The sequence below is a fragment of the Diospyros lotus genome, chromosome 2 (assembly GCF_014633365.1).
Source record: "Diospyros lotus cultivar Yz01 chromosome 2, ASM1463336v1, whole genome shotgun sequence".
NCBI classification, from domain to species: domain Eukaryota; kingdom Viridiplantae; phylum Streptophyta; class Magnoliopsida; order Ericales; family Ebenaceae; genus Diospyros; species Diospyros lotus.
The window spans coordinates 35397626-35414825 of NC_068339.1; the positions used below are offsets into that span (position 1 = coordinate 35397626).

At 36.4% G+C, this 17200-nt stretch overlaps 1 protein-coding gene across 2 annotated transcripts; it reads right to left on the reverse strand.

Annotated features, from left to right (window-relative positions):
- Nucleotides 1-14022: 14022 nt before the first annotated feature.
- LOC127794029 (dof zinc finger protein DOF5.6) lies at nucleotides 14023-16028 on the reverse strand. 2 transcript variants are annotated; one of them, XM_052324893.1, is made up of 2 exons: nucleotides 15817-16028; nucleotides 14023-15252 (listed from the first exon to the last, which is right to left on the reverse strand). In XM_052324893.1, the coding sequence occupies exons 1-2, from the start codon at nucleotides 15865-15867 to the stop codon at nucleotides 14380-14382; spliced, it is 924 nt and encodes a 307-aa protein (XP_052180853.1). In that variant the 5' UTR covers nucleotides 15868-16028; the 3' UTR covers nucleotides 14023-14379. The 2 variants fall into 2 exon arrangements, with proteins under 2 accessions (XP_052180853.1, XP_052180852.1); XM_052324892.1 differs by having other exon boundaries at nucleotides 14023-15267.
- Between the last annotated feature and the right edge of the window lie 1172 nt (nucleotides 16029-17200).

Here is a 17200-nt window from a genome sequence, read left to right on the forward strand (position 1 = left end):
ATGAATATTTTAAATAATTAATATTATAATATAATTAAAGTTATTATATTTAACAGTATATTATATTATATATTAAATTATAATATTTATATATATATTATATTTTATCTTATATTATTTATATATAATATTATAACAAGATAACTATTATATATATATATATATTAATTGGCAGTGGCATGAATTGAAGTTGCATTATTAAATATAATATTATAATATTAAAAGTTGAATTGGAGAATACTCAAGCTAGGGCTCGACTAGCGCTTGATATATATATATATATATTATAACATAATGAAACAAGGAGATGGGGAGTCACGGATAGTGAAGCAATTGGGAAGAGGCACATAGTGAAAATCCAGAGGAGCAGCAGCCGAGTGCTTGAGGCACAGGCACACAATGAGGAAAGGAAGAAGGGAACACAGCGCATAGCACAAGACGCCTTAACCATATTCATTGTGACCCATATCTGTTTCAGATCTAGGCAGGGAGCATCCTCTCTTCTTCATTCAATTTTCTGTTTTTATTTTATTTTAATAATATTTAGCTAATTTATTTTAACTAGGGTTTGGATGGATTTTAATTCTGGGATTATATGATTATTTGTTTAATTTGATTCAAAATTTGATTATTATTTGCATAAGGATATTATATTGTTGTGTTTAATGTTTTAAAGGATTGATCACCTTTTAATGATTTAATGATTTACGCATAACTGACTAAAGGATTGTTATAAATTAGATCCATAAGCAATATAAATCACATGCTTGACTATAAGATCGAAAGATAATTAGCTTATGTGTGGGAATTGAGGAAGCTTAGTGAGTCAAATCCCTTTCCGAGATTAGAGGTTTCCAAAGAATTTAATGCTTATTTTTTTCGTTGATATCTGCTCAGAAATCTGACAGTGAAATTGAATTAATAAAGAATTAATATGACTTGAGAAACCTTATTAATTAATTGAGGGAAATCCACCATCACATGCAAATAATTATAAAATATTGTAAGAGTATTTTTGGTTTTGAATTTGGTTGAATAGATTGAATAGATAATTACATAACCCAGATTAAATGAAATCTAAAACCCCTAGTGCATTTATTAATTAATTTTTCTGACAAAGAATTCAGTTTTTCATTTGTTTTTATTTTTATTCATTCGATTAATTAATTAGTTCACCTTAGGTTAAATTAAAATTGTTTTGGTATTGTGATCTAGTTCTTGTGGGATCGACATCTTTTCATCACTATATGCATATTTGACTAGGGTACACTTGTCCGAATTAATTGTGTATAAAATCACACATCATTATCTAGTTGGATGAAATCGGGTAGATGAACATGTCCATATTGTATGGAGAAAACTAAAGCTTTCAACCTCAAGTATGGTGGAAAGACGTCTTTTTTTTACTGTCATATGAAATTCTTGCATATGGATCACGCCTTTCGCAGAACTACAAGTGTATTTAGAAAAAACAGAGTTGATAATTCTTCTCCACCACCATGGTTAACTGGAGATAACGTTTTTCAAATAGTTTGTAATTTTTCATCTATCCTCCAGCTATAGGACTATGCGATGCCTAGGTATGGTGTGGAGCACAATTGAACTAATAGACCGTGATGGGGGTAAGTATTGGAAACCTAAGACCCAATACACGTTCACAAAGGAACAAAAGTTAAGTGTTTTTACATGAATAAAAGAACTTAAGCTCCCTGATGGATATGCTTCCAAATTGGGTAAATGCGTTGATATGAGAAACGCAAAGTTATTTGAGTTGAAAAGTCATGATTATCATGTTCTTATGGAGCGATTACTTCCAACGACATTTGTAGCATTACCAGATCGAATTTGGAATCCGGTCACTGAGTTATGCCAATTTTTTAAAGATATTTGCTCAATAGTATTGAGGATTGAACACCTAAATGTCATGGAACAAAATATACCTATCATTTTATGCAAATTATAGCGTGTATTTCCTCCCAGATGGTTTAACCCAATGGAGAATCTCCTAATACACTTAATTTACGAAGTAAATGTGGAGGGACCAGTACAATACAGATGGATGTATCCATTTGAAAGATACATCTGATATTGAATTGTTTATTTTAAAAAATATATAATTTTCTTATATTGAGGAGATTTTTGAATGATTTAGGTTCCTTAACATTTTAAAGAAGAAGGTTCGTAATAAAGCTTGTGTAGAAAGATCTATATGTGAGGCATATTTAATTGAAGAGAAGTTCACATTTGATTCATATTATTTTGCACCAAATGTTCCATCAAGAAAAACGAAAGTCCTTGAAATGACGATGTGAGAGATTCTTCATATCCACAAATTTATGTTTTCAATTATCCAGGCTATGCTGCAGGAGCAATAAAAATCACGTAGATGGATGGGAAAGAGTTTCAAGCCACCAAATTATATCTTATTGAATACTCCAGAGGTCGAACCTTATATCGAGTAAGAATTAAAATTTAAATGAATATATTTATAAGTTCATGCTTGGTTCATATTATTTAATTGATACATCATTTTAATTTTTCAGCATGTACACCAATTTATTACGTTAGCTATCTTCAAATATCACAGACGCAAAAATAGACAAACAAATCAAGGAACATTTTCCTAAGCGGTTCCATCATCAAGTAGGTTACTTCATACTAGATTATTTTTAAATTAAATTTTACTTATACATTAAGTGATTTAAACATTTTCTCAGGTTAATTCGAATACTCAAGTTGTTATAGATCCATTAATTCAGAACATAAGATGGGGACCGACTCCAAACGTGCAGTATTGGGCAATATATTTCTTGAACGGATATAAATTTCATACCGTCGAATGGAGTAATAGTAGATCTACCAAAAATTTTGGTGTTTGCGTGCCTGGGACAGTGGTTGAATTCTCAGAGACCTGTTATTACAGAAAAATTATAAACATTATTGAATTGGAATATGTAAGCCTACCAATCAAAATGGTAGTTCTGTTCAAATGTGAATGGTACGATCCAAGTCCTCGGGGAACCAAAATCCATGATAAGTATGGTATTGTCGAGATTCGATCATCAAGAAAGTATAAGAAATATAATCATTTCATATTTACCCAACAAGCTGAACAAGTGTATTACGTGTCATACCTTAACACTTGTTGTGATCAACATGATTAGATGGTTGTTATTAAAATAAAGGCACGATGTGTAACACCCGGTGTTACAGGTGTTAAAAGAATGAGAAAGAAAATGAGAAAATTTCAAAAAATGCCCTTGAGAAGGTGTCGGATCCTTGAGATTGAGGGTGCCCTATGAGAAGGGCATTTTGGTAATTTGGATAGTGAAGTCCAATAAAGGGTAATTTGGTACATTGGAGATAATTCCCAAGGTGGAATTAAGTATGGAAGTGAATTAGTTCCCATTTTTTCATTATGCGGAGATAAATGGGATTAAAAAATTCACGAAGGGTATTTTAGTAATTTTGGAGTAAATTTCATAAAGAAATTAAATTATGGAAAAAGGGGGAAATAGAGAATATTCAATTATGAGAGAAAATAATTGATTTTCCCTAAATTGGTAAATTATGTTTATAATTAATGGGTGGGTGAGATGGAAGACTTGGAAGCCAAGTTTGTGTCTTAGAGTGACACTTGGCATGGTCTTATTCAAGCAAAATTTAGGGATTTAAATAAATCAAAAAGAATGGAAATGATGAGCCATTTAGCCCATGTGAGTGTAATGATCATGTTGCAAAAAAAAAAAGAAATTGCAAATGAAAAGAAAATGGTCAAGCATTAATGGGGGAAAATGGGAGATTAAAATAAATGGGAAAGGAAAGCATTATGTCTCTCTAAGTTGTCTTTCATATTTAATGTGGTGAAATTAGTCCCAATTAAATAAATGAGAAATGGGATATTTTATGGGATTTGGAGGCTTGATCCAATGGTGGAAAATTAGTCTTGAAATTGGAATTTATCCAATGGTAGAGATTTAAGGCTTTATGTTGGCATGGATTGCCAAATGGGATGTAAGGATCCAATAGAAAAATGAAATGGATGGTGGAGATTGGATCTCCAAAGAAGTCCATGGCTAGGATTCATTCTTGAGAAACACATGGATTGTGTTAATTTGGATGGTGGGGATTTAGTGTTCCAAAATGCATCAAGGGTTGAGATTAAAGAAGACTAAGGGCTATGGATTGTGCTTCTTCCAATGGTCAAGATTTATTCTTAAAAAGTAAAGGAGAAATGAAAGGCTAGGATCAAGTCTTGCAATTGGAAATATCAAGGCAAGGAAAATAAATCAAAAAAGAAAAGAGAAATGGAAGTTTTATAAAATGGGAAGTGGACCTTCAAGCTCAAGTTTTTCCATTTGAAGAGTCTTGAAGAAGAAAAGAAAGGAAGTCTTCCCTTTGGCCATTTGAAGGAAATAAAGAGGAATGAAGAGCAAGGGATTGAGGGCAAAGAAATTCTTAAAGCTTGTAGATTGTGGAAGCAAAGGGGATTTGAGGCTAGGAGGATTTCTTCAAGTCCAAGAGCCCCAAAGGTAAGGAAGGTATTATTTGCTAGCCATTGAAGGCTAGGTTTCCTTCCTTTTTCCTAATTTTATTTCTCCTAAATCCATGGGATTTATTCTTGTTCAAGGTTCTTTCAAGGAGAAGAGTGGGAATGAAGCTAGAATGGGTTCAAGCTTCAAGGAAGGAGTTGAGGAAATTAAGAGAAGTGATTTTGGAGGCTTGAAGTTGTTGGAAACTTGAAGATCCATGGAGTATTGAGGTAAGGGGAAAGCCCCAAGTGGATGGGGGCTAGCATGACTCTTGTATGCATTTTAACATTTTTGTGCTTGCTTTGCATATGCTTGTGTGTATGAGACTTATGGCCATGAAATTGTGTGTTGGGTGGGTATGTTGAAGCCTTTAACCTTGAGGGTTGTGGCATTGGAACCCTAGGCACTTGCATATGGCATTGGCATCTATATTGTTAATTTCCATACTTTATGTCATTGCACCCTTATTGAGCTCTTGGAGGTCATGAGGTTTATTTGACCTCTTGTAGGTATTGAAGCATGCTATGGAAGGGTTTGGCAAGAGAAAGAGGCTTGGGCATGAAGACATTTGAATATTTTTTTTCAAATGGTGTAATTTTTGCTTAATTTGTATATATCCTTGTGTAAGGGTTTCTTTAAGCCCAAAGGGTACATTTTGATGTGTATATATGGAAAAGAAATTCTGGAGAATTTGGGCATTTTTGGGGTGTTGGGAAGTTGGAATTTCAAAAAAAGGGGGTTGCTGGAAATTTTTGGGGTGCAGCAGGTCGGCAGGCAGCAGGGGGCGCGCAGCCGCGCAGGTGCGCGCGGCAGGCACACGGCCGCGCGGCCGGTCCATGCGGCCGCTGCTGGGCCAGCTTGTGAGGCCGCGGACCACAGCCGCCCCAGGCGCGCGCGGCCGGGCCCAGGGAGGGCCCAGTCGGCCATGGGGCTCGCGTGCGAAAAAAAAAAAGGGAAAAAATTCAAAAATTAAGGGAATAAAGGGGGAAATAATAGGGCCCAATTTTGGGAGATTTGGGCAATAGAAAAAAATTATGAATCCCCGAAGGAGTCCCCGAGCGATGAAATGTTGGAAAAATTGGAGGATTTTTCTGAGTATGAGTTTTTCCCCTTAGTCTAGCCCGGTGTTAAGAAGCATCTTGAAGCCCTTGGGCGGTGTAGCGGGTTATTTCTTCGTTCATAAGAAACTCGCGAGGTCCTAGGGTGTTTATGGATCCTGGGTAAGCGAAGGGCCAGACGAAGCCTAGTTCCCACCTAGAGCGTTTCTTCTTGAAACATAGTCCGCCCTTCATCTTAGACCGGGCAGGTGAACAGTTCGGGTAATTGTTCATGAGTAACACCTGTAAGTGGGAGCGGGGCGTTACACGATGTAAGCACCCTCGCCTAGATATCCTAACCATCCAGACTACCTGAACGGAAGCACTTACGGAAAGAGAGAGAATGAAACACAAGACAGAAACTACCCTGGCATGCATGCACAAGAATGGAAACAACGGAAGCTAAGATATAAACATGCATGCACTACGGGTACTCCGTTAGCACAGCGGTCACACGATAAACAAATATATATAGACACCTATGCCAACCTACATGAGACATGAGGAATGACCAGGCACAGTAAAAAATAATAGAGTAAATCCTACTCAAACATCAGAGTTGACAGGGACTGACGGAACTGCTTGTACACCATACCGACTTTGCCGCTAGATTTTATCTCCCTTACCCTTGACCCACGCTACCATTACCTGGAATGATAGAAAGAAAGGTGAGTCGAGAGACTCAGTAAGCATAAAGAAAAAAAAAAAGGCTAAAAGCTGAACATATCCAGTAAACTCTCCCCAGAACATCAACCCCCAAGCACACACAAGCCATGAGACGCCCAACATAGTATAAAAGTGTAAATAAAAGCATGTATCAGTCCTTGGGGCCCACACAAGACACATGGCACCCAAGTTCCATACCAACCTGCCGCTGCCTTGAAAGGCAACATATATCTCTAACAAACTTGTGTGTGTCGTCCCGGGTCGGTGCTCCCGTCACCCGAATGCTCGCATCGATCCTCCCGACACCCGAGCTGTAGAATAGTCGAGTCGTAGGCTTCCTCGGAACGGTCCTCCCATCCGAGACTTGTGAACTATCAGTAACCATGCAATGCACATAAAAATGCAATGGTGTAATGAGCATCAACGTGATACACCGGCGCCCATACATCCAGGCATCAGGCCATGCTCCGCCTACATAGTACACCACACGCGATGCATATGGCTGTGCCAGATGCAATCTAACCACTCTAGAATGTCTATGTCCAAGCACACTCAATAAATAAATACCTCAACATGCATCCCATACCCATGTGCATATCAAACCATGATACAATATATCAAATCATGCAGTAAATCACATACTGGCGGAGCTAGTCAGCAATGTCCGGCATCGGTCCATAGTCAGTGACTAGGAGTGTCTGCCCGACGGTCCGCTTCAGGGCCGTACAATATATTACTCCAACGTCACCAAACAGCCGACCCCTGCCCCACTGCTCGATAGCCTTAGCCGATCCATACCCGAGAAATCCATAAATCAACCCGCACATCTAGGAACCTAGTCCCCAAGTTGGGTTCAGCATCATTCCAAAAGGAATAGGGGCGGTATACAATACCCCGTAGGCACACAAGTAAAACCCTAATGAGTCTCGTATTTAATTTAAAATTAAATCGTGCCAATAAATCCTCGCTTCGTATAATTAATACGCGAAACTAAAATGAATTAAGGAAAGACGCGCGGTTCATAAAATGGAAGTTCACAAGATATTTAACCCCAAAAGTCTCTTAATTAAATTAATTAAGAAAAAATCAGATAATAACCATTTATAACGAACGTAATTAATTTATGGAACCAAATGGAGTTAAGGGAGGATATAAAATTCATAAATCGAATGAGAGTCACGAATGGAGTAAAAAGCTTGCCTCTCTTTAGCAGATTTTAACGTTTTTACGCTCGCACGCCACCAAATTAATACACACTACAAATTAATATAAACTCCCAAAATTAACCAAATCGGACCCAAAATGAAATTCCAACCATACAGAATGATTATTACATATTTCTCCCAAATTTTCTCCATTCTTCATCACTGTGCGCGCGTCTTCTCTTCCCAAATTTCCTTGCTGATTCTGTTGCTTGGAGATACCTGAAATGGGCTTAAAAATGAAGCAAGAAGAGTAGCTAGGGAGGGGTCACATGGCAGCAGCAGAGGCAGCCGCTGGAAGACACCACCGCCTCCCCGAAACGACGTTGTTTCGGAGAGGAATTTGCTGAAAAATCAACAAATCTCTCCTAACCTTGAGTGCACACCCGCGAGATCGATCCCGTGTCCAGCCCCTAGTCGCCCTCGCGCGCGACTACTCACGCCACACGCCACCTTCAACATATATATGCATACGGTTGCTTTAAGGTAACCCGCGACACATTTTCAAAAATTATTCCAGCGCCTAGAACTTTCAAAAATCAACACTTGCACCCTACATCCGACTTTTCTCTTATTCCACTCTCACCCCAAAATTCCCATAAATCCACTAATTCAATTTATTTTATTACTTTCATAAATACTCCCCAATAAATAATTATTTCCTTAAATCCTCAAATATTCCATAATCACTTTAAATACAGAAATTAGTAGTTATCAACTATCCATTTAATCATCCAATTTCAATAAACCAAAAATTACTTCAAATGCAAAATGAATAATTATTAATTATCCCCAAATTATCGGGATGTTACACACAAGCTACAATAACGGCTCCCGAAGCTAACATGGAAGAACCTTTCCAGGAGGATGAAATACCAGAACTCCATAAATTGATCAAAACGATGACCTTAGAGGTACTTTACAAGATTTAGATGGGATAGTTGAGGAAATAGATATTTCAAATATTGTTCAGCAAGAAGAAGATGATGATGTAGAGGAAGAATCTATATCAGAAGACGACGAAGAAAAGTTATTGTCTGATGGCAGGCAATGATGAATTTGTAGGAAAAGATTGATATATTTATGAATATGTGAATTCACTTATATATGCTATGATATAACATCTTTTATATTTTTAAACGTCTGTAACCTTGTACGTTTTACCATGTTTTTATGTTTCATGTAATTCTCAAAAACAGATGCCAGGACATTCATTTCCTGAACCAAGAAGGGGTAGGGGTAGTAGGGGTAAAGGAAGACGTCGATCTTATAGAGACACACCTTCCCCAGATCCTAGTAGTGCTGGTTCACAATCTTCTCATTCTGTCTCCACGCATGTTGTCATGTCTACTCCTTTATATCCTCAGTCATCGCACCCACATACTTTCGTTCCCATGACTCAGTTCCAACAACCATTTCCCTCTATGCCATATCATATGGGTTATACTACATTCCCACCCACCTGAGACTACACCATAATCTGTCCCATCTTATATGTTAACTTTTCATCCCCTAGGAGATTCATACCCATAGTCATTTATACTCACACCACATACACATCCTTCGACCTCTTTTCCTGAGCAGAATGCTAAGCATACTCCTTACTCCCTTTGAGCCAATTGATACCGACCGAGTTGATCATCGAGTAAAGTTATCTTGCAATCAGAACTGTGATCAATGAGTATCTTATATATATTATTTTTAATTGATTGTTTGTGATTGTTATACACATAAATACATGTTCTTACTTGATAAATATTGGTTTTACAGTTTTTTCCCTGAGGTTGGCCTACCAGGTGTATAATCAAAGATTTGAAAGAGACGGTACACTGAAACTTGGATTCATTGGGATGACATGCCAGAATTAACACAACGGATGTGGCTGGACGAATTTAGCATTGTATAATTGCAATTCTTAATTATAGAAAGTTTTAATTTAAAATTTTATACATATTTATTCATTTTTAATTTCTTGTAAAAGAAGTTCAAGTGGCAACCCGATGAGAGCGATCGTATATAGATCACTTGGAATAAATCTGGTTGGAGAAGTTTCAGAAATAATTTGAACAAAATTAAAGGAGGTGCTGATAAGGGTGAGTGGATGGATCTGATGGTGCGGTGAGCATTGCAGGCAAAGTGGGATGAAAACGAGTACAAGAAGCGAGTAAAACAAAACAAAAAGAATCGCGCCTCCAAGACTGGTGGGTCAGTCTATACAGGCGGATCCATTCCTTTTATCGAGAGTCGAAGAAAGATAGTAATTAGTTTTTCTACTTAAATGTAAATTTTATAAACTTATATAGTGGTTTATATTTTATTTTATTTACTTCATATATTTGTCATGCAGGCAAAGGAATTAAACCGCGAGCCCAATGAATTTGAGATTTTTAGGAGAACCCACACTCAGAAGAATGATCAAGGACAAGAAGTGTGGGTTGATAATAGATCAAAGACTGTCACGGTAATTGTATTCATGTATAATTTAATTAACTTTACAATTTAATAATTTTTTTATTAATTAATAACGTCAATGTTTTAATTTACATAGGAAGCGTTCAAAAGATTAAGTGTAGAGACATCTTCAGCATTAGCCGGTGGTAGCGAGTCGTTCTTTCCACCTATAGTTAATGAACGTTAGATTTTTTTATCAGGCTGTTTCTGGTAGGAACAAGAAGGGTTGTGTCTACGGTCTTGGCTCTCAATGTGAGCAGTCCTACCTGGTTGAATTCGATAGTAGCTCTAGTGGTTCATATGGGTTGTCGTCGGAATTAGAACAAATGAGATTGAGGGTCAATCAGATGAACAAGAGTTGCATTCTGTTAGGACCCAGGTGATCGAGGTGCAAAATGAGTTGCATTTTGCTCGGACCTAAGTGATAGAGATGCAAAATCAGAATGTGTAGTTGCGTCAATGGCAGCAACAGATGATGGCATGACAGGAGTAAATGAATAGACAAATGATGGCGTTACAACAATCTGGTCCATCGACTCACCCTTATTAGCAACCTGGACCGTCAACTCAACCTAGATCAAGTAACTAGTTTTATGATAATGAGGAACAAAATGATGATTGTAATAATGATGATTATAATTGAATATTTATGATTATATTTTATTAATTAAATTAATCAGTTTAAATTACATATTCAGTTTTTTTATTTTATAAATTTATATGAATTTTAATTTTTTTAAATTAATGATTATATAAATATATTTTTAATTTCTATTTAATTAATTAAAATAAATTATTAATTATCATCAATTTTATTTATATATAATTTTTTTAAATAAATATAAAATATAAATAATTTTTTGAATATTAATTGAATATGATTTTTTTTATATTTAAATTTTTATTTATATAATTTTTTTATAATTTTATTTTTGATTTACATTTAAAAATCTTATTTTTATTTTGTTTTTTAAATTTATTTATTTAAAAAATAATTTTTTATTTATTTTGTTAATTTTTTGAATATTAATTAAATATGAATTTTTTATATTTAAATTTTTATTTATATAAACTTTTAATAATTTTATTTTTGATTTACGTTTAAAAATCTTATTTTTATTTAGTCTTTTAAATTTATTTATTTAAAAATATTTTTTTATTTATTTTGTTGGCCCGTCACCGAATCAGCGACAGGTAAAATGCCTTTATGCACAATTAATTCGGATAAGTGTATCATAGTCAAATATGCATATAGTGATAAAAAGAGTATCGATCCCACGAGAACTAGATCACAATACCAAAATAATTTTAATTTGTCTAAGTTGAACTAATTAATTAATCAAATAAATAAAAAATTGAATTATTTGTGAGAAAAATTAATTAATGAATGCACTAGGGTTTAGATTTCATTTAATCTGAGTTATGTAATTATCTATTCAATTCTGATTCAAAACTAAAAATACCCTTATAGTATTTTATAATTATTTACATGTGATGGTGGATTTCCCTCGATTAATTAATAAGGTTTCTCAAGTCATATTAATTATTTATTAATTCGATTTCACTGTTATATTTTTTAGCAGATATCAACAAAATAAATAAGTATTAAGTTTTTTGGAAACCTCTAATGTTGGAAGGGGATTTGATTCACTAAGTTTCATCGATTCCCACACATGAACTAATCATCTTTCGATCTCATAGTCAAGCATGCGATTTACATTGCCTATAAATCTAATTTATAACAATCTTTTAATCAATCATGCATAAATTATTATAAAAGATCGTCAATCTTTTAAAACATTAAACGCAACAATATAAATTACTCACGCGAATAATAATCGAGTTTTGAATCAAATTAAAATAAATAATCACAAAATCCAAAAGTTAAAATCTATCCAAACCCTAACTAAAACAAATTAGTTAGATATTATTAAAATAAAAATAAAAACAAAAAATTGAATATAGAAGAGATGATGCTCTGTGCTAGATCTAAAACAGATCAGCGTCACAATAAATATATTTCAGTTGTTGCTCATGGGGAGCTCCTGTGCACGAGACGTGCGTGTGTGTGGCGTCCCTCTAATTTTTCTCCTTCAGTGCGCCGTCCCCAGCAGTCTATTCTCTTCAATTTCGTCCCCTGGTGTGTCCGCCACACTCAATCCTCCAATCTCCTCCTCTCAATCTAATATAATAATATATATATAGAGAGAGAAGATGTGCATGGCCGCCCTAGCTTAGTCCGATTCCAATTTGAACTTCCATTTCAAGCTTTATAATGTAATAATATATACATATATGTTCCATGCGCACAGCCTCACGTCACCAATTCAACTTTCATTTTAACTTTATAATATAGTATAATTTATAATATATAATATAATATATAAGATAATATTAATTTTAAAATAATTTTATAAATTAATTTATAATATATTTTTTCTTCTTTTTTCCAAAATCTTCAAATTCAATTCTTTTCTTGGATTCCTACAAAAAAAAAAATTAAAATAATATAAAATTTATATAAATATACATTTTAAGTAGAAATAATAGTACAAGATTAAAATAAAAATATATAAACAATTAAATTCTATCACCCATCGCTAATCAGTGATGAGTAATAATTCGTCGCTATCTCTGTCGTAAAATTCATTTGTCGCTAAATTTTAGTAATGCCATCTTTAGCGACGGAGAGGCCCCGTCACAAAATTTTTTAGTGACGGATTTTGATGTTTTAGCGACATAATTTTTTGTCTGTAAAACTTTGATTTTTTGTAGCGGTCGTTTCCTCCTTTACAATTTTGGTCGTTGTTCCCTCACTTCTAGTTCTCTAGCCTTCTATTCCATTTCATTCACGGGAGATCACCTCTTTCCCAGTTGTCGAATCTTGAAGATCAAGCCTCACTGCTACTCATTCGCTTGATTTGTTCGCCATTGGTGGCTTCCTCTCAAGTCATCGTCCGTCAGTCCACTTCCTTCTCCAAGTAACTCGTGTGTGTGTTCATGTGTTGTGTTTGTGTTCCTTCTCTAACCTGTGTTTTTGTTTGTGTTCTGTCTAGGCCAAACATGGCAATGGTATATTGGTACGAGCTAAGTTTTTTCTAAAGAAAATGGTATCCTATGTACAATTTGTGGAAAGAGAATAAAAAAATAATTAACAATTAAATCTTATAAAAACACATCATTGTTGGGGGGCAGATATTACAATACACAGGGAAGAAGGCATGTGGAGATTTTTGTGTTTATTTGTATTATATTTGAACTATTTTTATAATTTTTTATATTAAAAATTATATTTATAAAAAAATTAATATTTTTTTAATTTACACTTTATCTTTTATTTTTTTAAAAAAAATATTATTTTCTTCTTTCCATTTGCTATCGAAAAGGTTTTTCATTTTTATTTTTATGCAACTTAGGTGGCAAATAGGCATTTACTATCCCTTTAGTCATTACTTTACTTGCTCTCTTGCTGTCAAAAACTACTTTGGCCGTCAAAACTTACTCGGAGGATCAAAATCCAAAACTTACATGAAATTCACAGGTACTGCTGCAAGTACTAATCTTTCAGCGACATCATTTTTTTTTCCCTTTCCCAAGTGCGAGAGGAATTCACGAGCCAAGAAGAATTTGCAGAGATCCCAAATCAGATTGATATTCTCACCAGATGACGTAAAAATCTTCAACAACCTAAGCCCAAGAAAATCTTTTGCATGCTGTATGACTTACCCGAAACTTTTCACAGTATTGGTGGGCATACAAAGTCGCATGCCAATGATGCCTTCACACAATCCTCAAGAAGAATGTTACTTTGCATAAGATTCCTCCTTTTGCTATCCTTATCAACAGTAGCCCCCCATCCCACTATTTCACCAAACAAAGATATCACTATCACACATAAAAAATAAATAAATAAAAATCATGAACCCATTAAGTGCAGAAGGAGATAAAAAAGAAACAGCATGTTCTAACGCTTTCTTTATGGAACTAAAAAAGTAAAATTATATCTTCCTCGGTATCTCAACAAAATCCAATTACTTTGAAAGTGTTCCACCAAAGACAGCCAAATTAAGATAAAAATATTAATTAGATTAAGATTGAACAACAGTACCCACATAATGAACAACACCCCACATAAATATGCAAAAGATGGGAGAGACCAATAGTTTTAAAGCACCAGTATACTAGTGTAGCAGACATTTTCAGACTCTCTCTCATGCTCTCATAATCCACACTCGATCGATATGGTTGTTGATAAAGTCAACTAAATAAAACAAGAGATTTAAAGAAGAAAACTTCACAGAAAGAAACATGAAAAATGTTTCCTTTAAAGCCAGACAAGTCTAGACTACTAATTATTAATAGCTAGGTTTCTTGATGATCCGCAGCAGCGCAAGCATCGAATCTGGGTCATTGATGGTGCTCAAAATTAGTTTAGACTAATGGGTTTGTTGTGGATGCTCCATAGCCGTTCATCAAGCCACTCCACGATCCGAGGCCATTGATGTACCCAAAAGAGTCTTTCCCCGCGTCAGAACAGCCTTGATCCTGCCAGTCAAGGGACAAAAGCTTGGTGTTGGGCTTCACATCCATGGCGTTTTGGCTGTCATTTACTTCATAAGGAAGCATTAGCCCAGTGCTAGGGCTCCCGTCAATGGGCATTCCAAACGGAGAGCAAAGGGCATGGAAGTTTGGTCCCAACCCATGGTGGCTCATGTGATCACCGAGCCCACCCATCAAACCCAGCTCACCACTACCAGCAGCCATGAAATCATGGCTTCTCAAAGCGTCAAACTTGCTTTCCATGAAATCAATGGGCCTGGGGTTCTCAAGCATGGCATTGTAGCTAGGGTTTGTAAGTGCCCCATGGCTCCCCAGCAAGTTGGTAAGGTGGGAAAGATGCACCTCGTGAGGGAAGGAAAGCTGCAGATCAGTGGGGCTGTGGGAGCAGCTGGATGAAGCACCGCCTCCAGCATGGTTTTGGATCGACGGATGATGATCGTTGGATTTATTATTATTCTTGGAATTAGAGGAGACCTTCTTGTTCTTTCTGCAGCCGCCGCCGACGGGAATGTTCCGGAGCGTGCCTCCTTTGGTCCAGTACCTCCGGCAAGTCTTGCAGAAGTAGCGGGGCTGGGAGAGGCTGTAGTTGTTGTAATAGCAGAACTTGGTGTTGGTGGATTCACAGCGCGGGCACTTGAGGGCTTGGTCGTGTTGGGGCCTCAGCCTCCTCTCCATCAAGGGTCTTGGGCATGCTAGCATGTCTCCCGACGGGGAAGAAGATGAATCCATGCCTGCCTCCTCCACCTGATGAATTGTGCCCTAATTGATTTAGCATCCATCATGCAACCCAAATATATATATATATATATATTCTACTTATTATATACATGTTAGCATAGCTTAGCTTGCTACATTTATAATTTATGATGCGTAGTGCCTCTGGATTAGTGAGTCGCCTTCCCATTTAATTATAGCTAGTGAAGCATACATGCATGTTTAATTGACAAATTATTCAATTAGTAAAACCTGTTTCTCTAATCAGTTGGAAACAAATCACTTGGGTTACTTTTGGATTTCCATATGCATTCCTTCTGATGAATATATCTCAAAATTCCCCAATAATTTGGCCCATCATGAAGGCTTGGGGCCTTTCAATGAGTGAAATCACCGCAATTGTGCATTTAGTGAAATCACAGTGTGGCACTATTAACTTAATTTGGAAGAGAGAGACGATGACGATGATGAGCCCAACAAAGTTAACAGAGGATTTGCACATATACAAGAAGAAGTAGAATTATCAAAGTTTTATTTGGTTTGTATGGCATTTGAACAATATTGACGAGTAGGAGAATGAGCGGGAAGACCAACCTGAAGCCAATCTGAAGAATCCATGCAGACTTGCAGAGAAGTGAGACCCATCGATTTCAAAATCAGCACAGCAACGTTCGTACGTACTCCACCAATTCTTCAGTGAATTAAATTAAGAAACCCTACCTCTGCATTTAATTTATATATGCGTACATATATATATCAATTAACGACAACGATGATGATGATGATGAGAGAGAGAGGGGGGGGGGGGGGGGGGGGAGGAATTGAATTGGCGAGATGGGCATGAGGGGAGGGGGAGTTGTGAATATGAAGGAAGAAAAAGGCGGTGGTGGGAGCAGGCAGCTTGGGCACTGCATGGACACACCACCGTCGGTGGCTAACTCAAGCGGGCCACCACACTGTCCGCTCTCCACAGTCCAAACAAGGGCTTAGGCCCCACCTCCGAATCACCACTTTAATCCGGGTGCAGCATCGACGGGCCTGATTGAATCCAGGGGGCAAGCAGAGCCGTCCGATGGCGATCAAGATGGTGGTGGATTTTCTACGTCAGAAATCACGGCGTCGGATTCAGGGAGGACTTGTCTGACGTGACATAAGTGAGAGAATATTTGGGACGTCGAGATAAAGACACAAACAAATAAATTTGTTTAAAAAAAAAAAAACCAAAAACGGTGAGAGAAACCAAACCAAAAAAAAAAACGAAAACAAATGGAACAAAACCGAAAGGGCTTTGTGGACCCCACAACGTCGCCTCTTGTAGCAAGCAAAGGATAAATTCGCTGATCTGACGTGTCCCCTCCTGAGAGGACCACGTGCACGCTTTTCTTCTCAGCCCCTTCCACACTCTGCAGCTTACCCACCCACTCCCAGTCTCCATCAGAGTACAATCTTAATCTTCGTCAACATTGGTAACCATCTTTGTCGCCTTCTTATTGCACACACACACGCATATATATATATATATATTATATTTATACAAATCAAAAGTTATATATTACATTAATGTTCTTTGCTGATACCTAAGTTCTTTTTTCTGAAAAAATTAAATAAAATGTGAAGAGTGGTTACTTAAAGTGCTCCAAAAAATTGACAGGATATATGTACGTACTGTATGGTTGAATTAACGGTAAAAGAGATGATAAAACACGAGGAGAGGAGAGGAGAGAAGGCTACTCATGAATCAAAGATGCAAAGTAGGTGAAGGCCACTTTTAGATTAGCTTGTGGAACAAGTTTGAGCCAAAACAACTCAAAAAATTCTGTGCCTCTCCCAGTCCAGGCAGGCTCCTGCTGGCTATAGCTGCCTGCCTGCCTGCTGCACTCCTCAACGACAGCCCCATGCATGGAATCCATCCATATATATCAGCTGTAGGCCTAATCATTCACGCAACCATTCTTTCTCTTTCTGTTTCTGTTTCTGT

What these genes read in the sequence shown, in the direction of transcription:
- LOC127794029 (XM_052324892.1), bottom strand. Translation starts at nt 15,867, where the DNA reads ATGGGTCTCACTTCTCTGCAAGTCTGCATGGATTCTTCAGATTGGCTT. An exon ending in ATTCTTCAGATTGGCTTCAG is followed by an intron (nt 15,268 to 15,816) that starts GTTGGTCTTCCC and finishes TAAATCAATTAG; the next exon opens with GGCACAATTCATCAGGTGGA.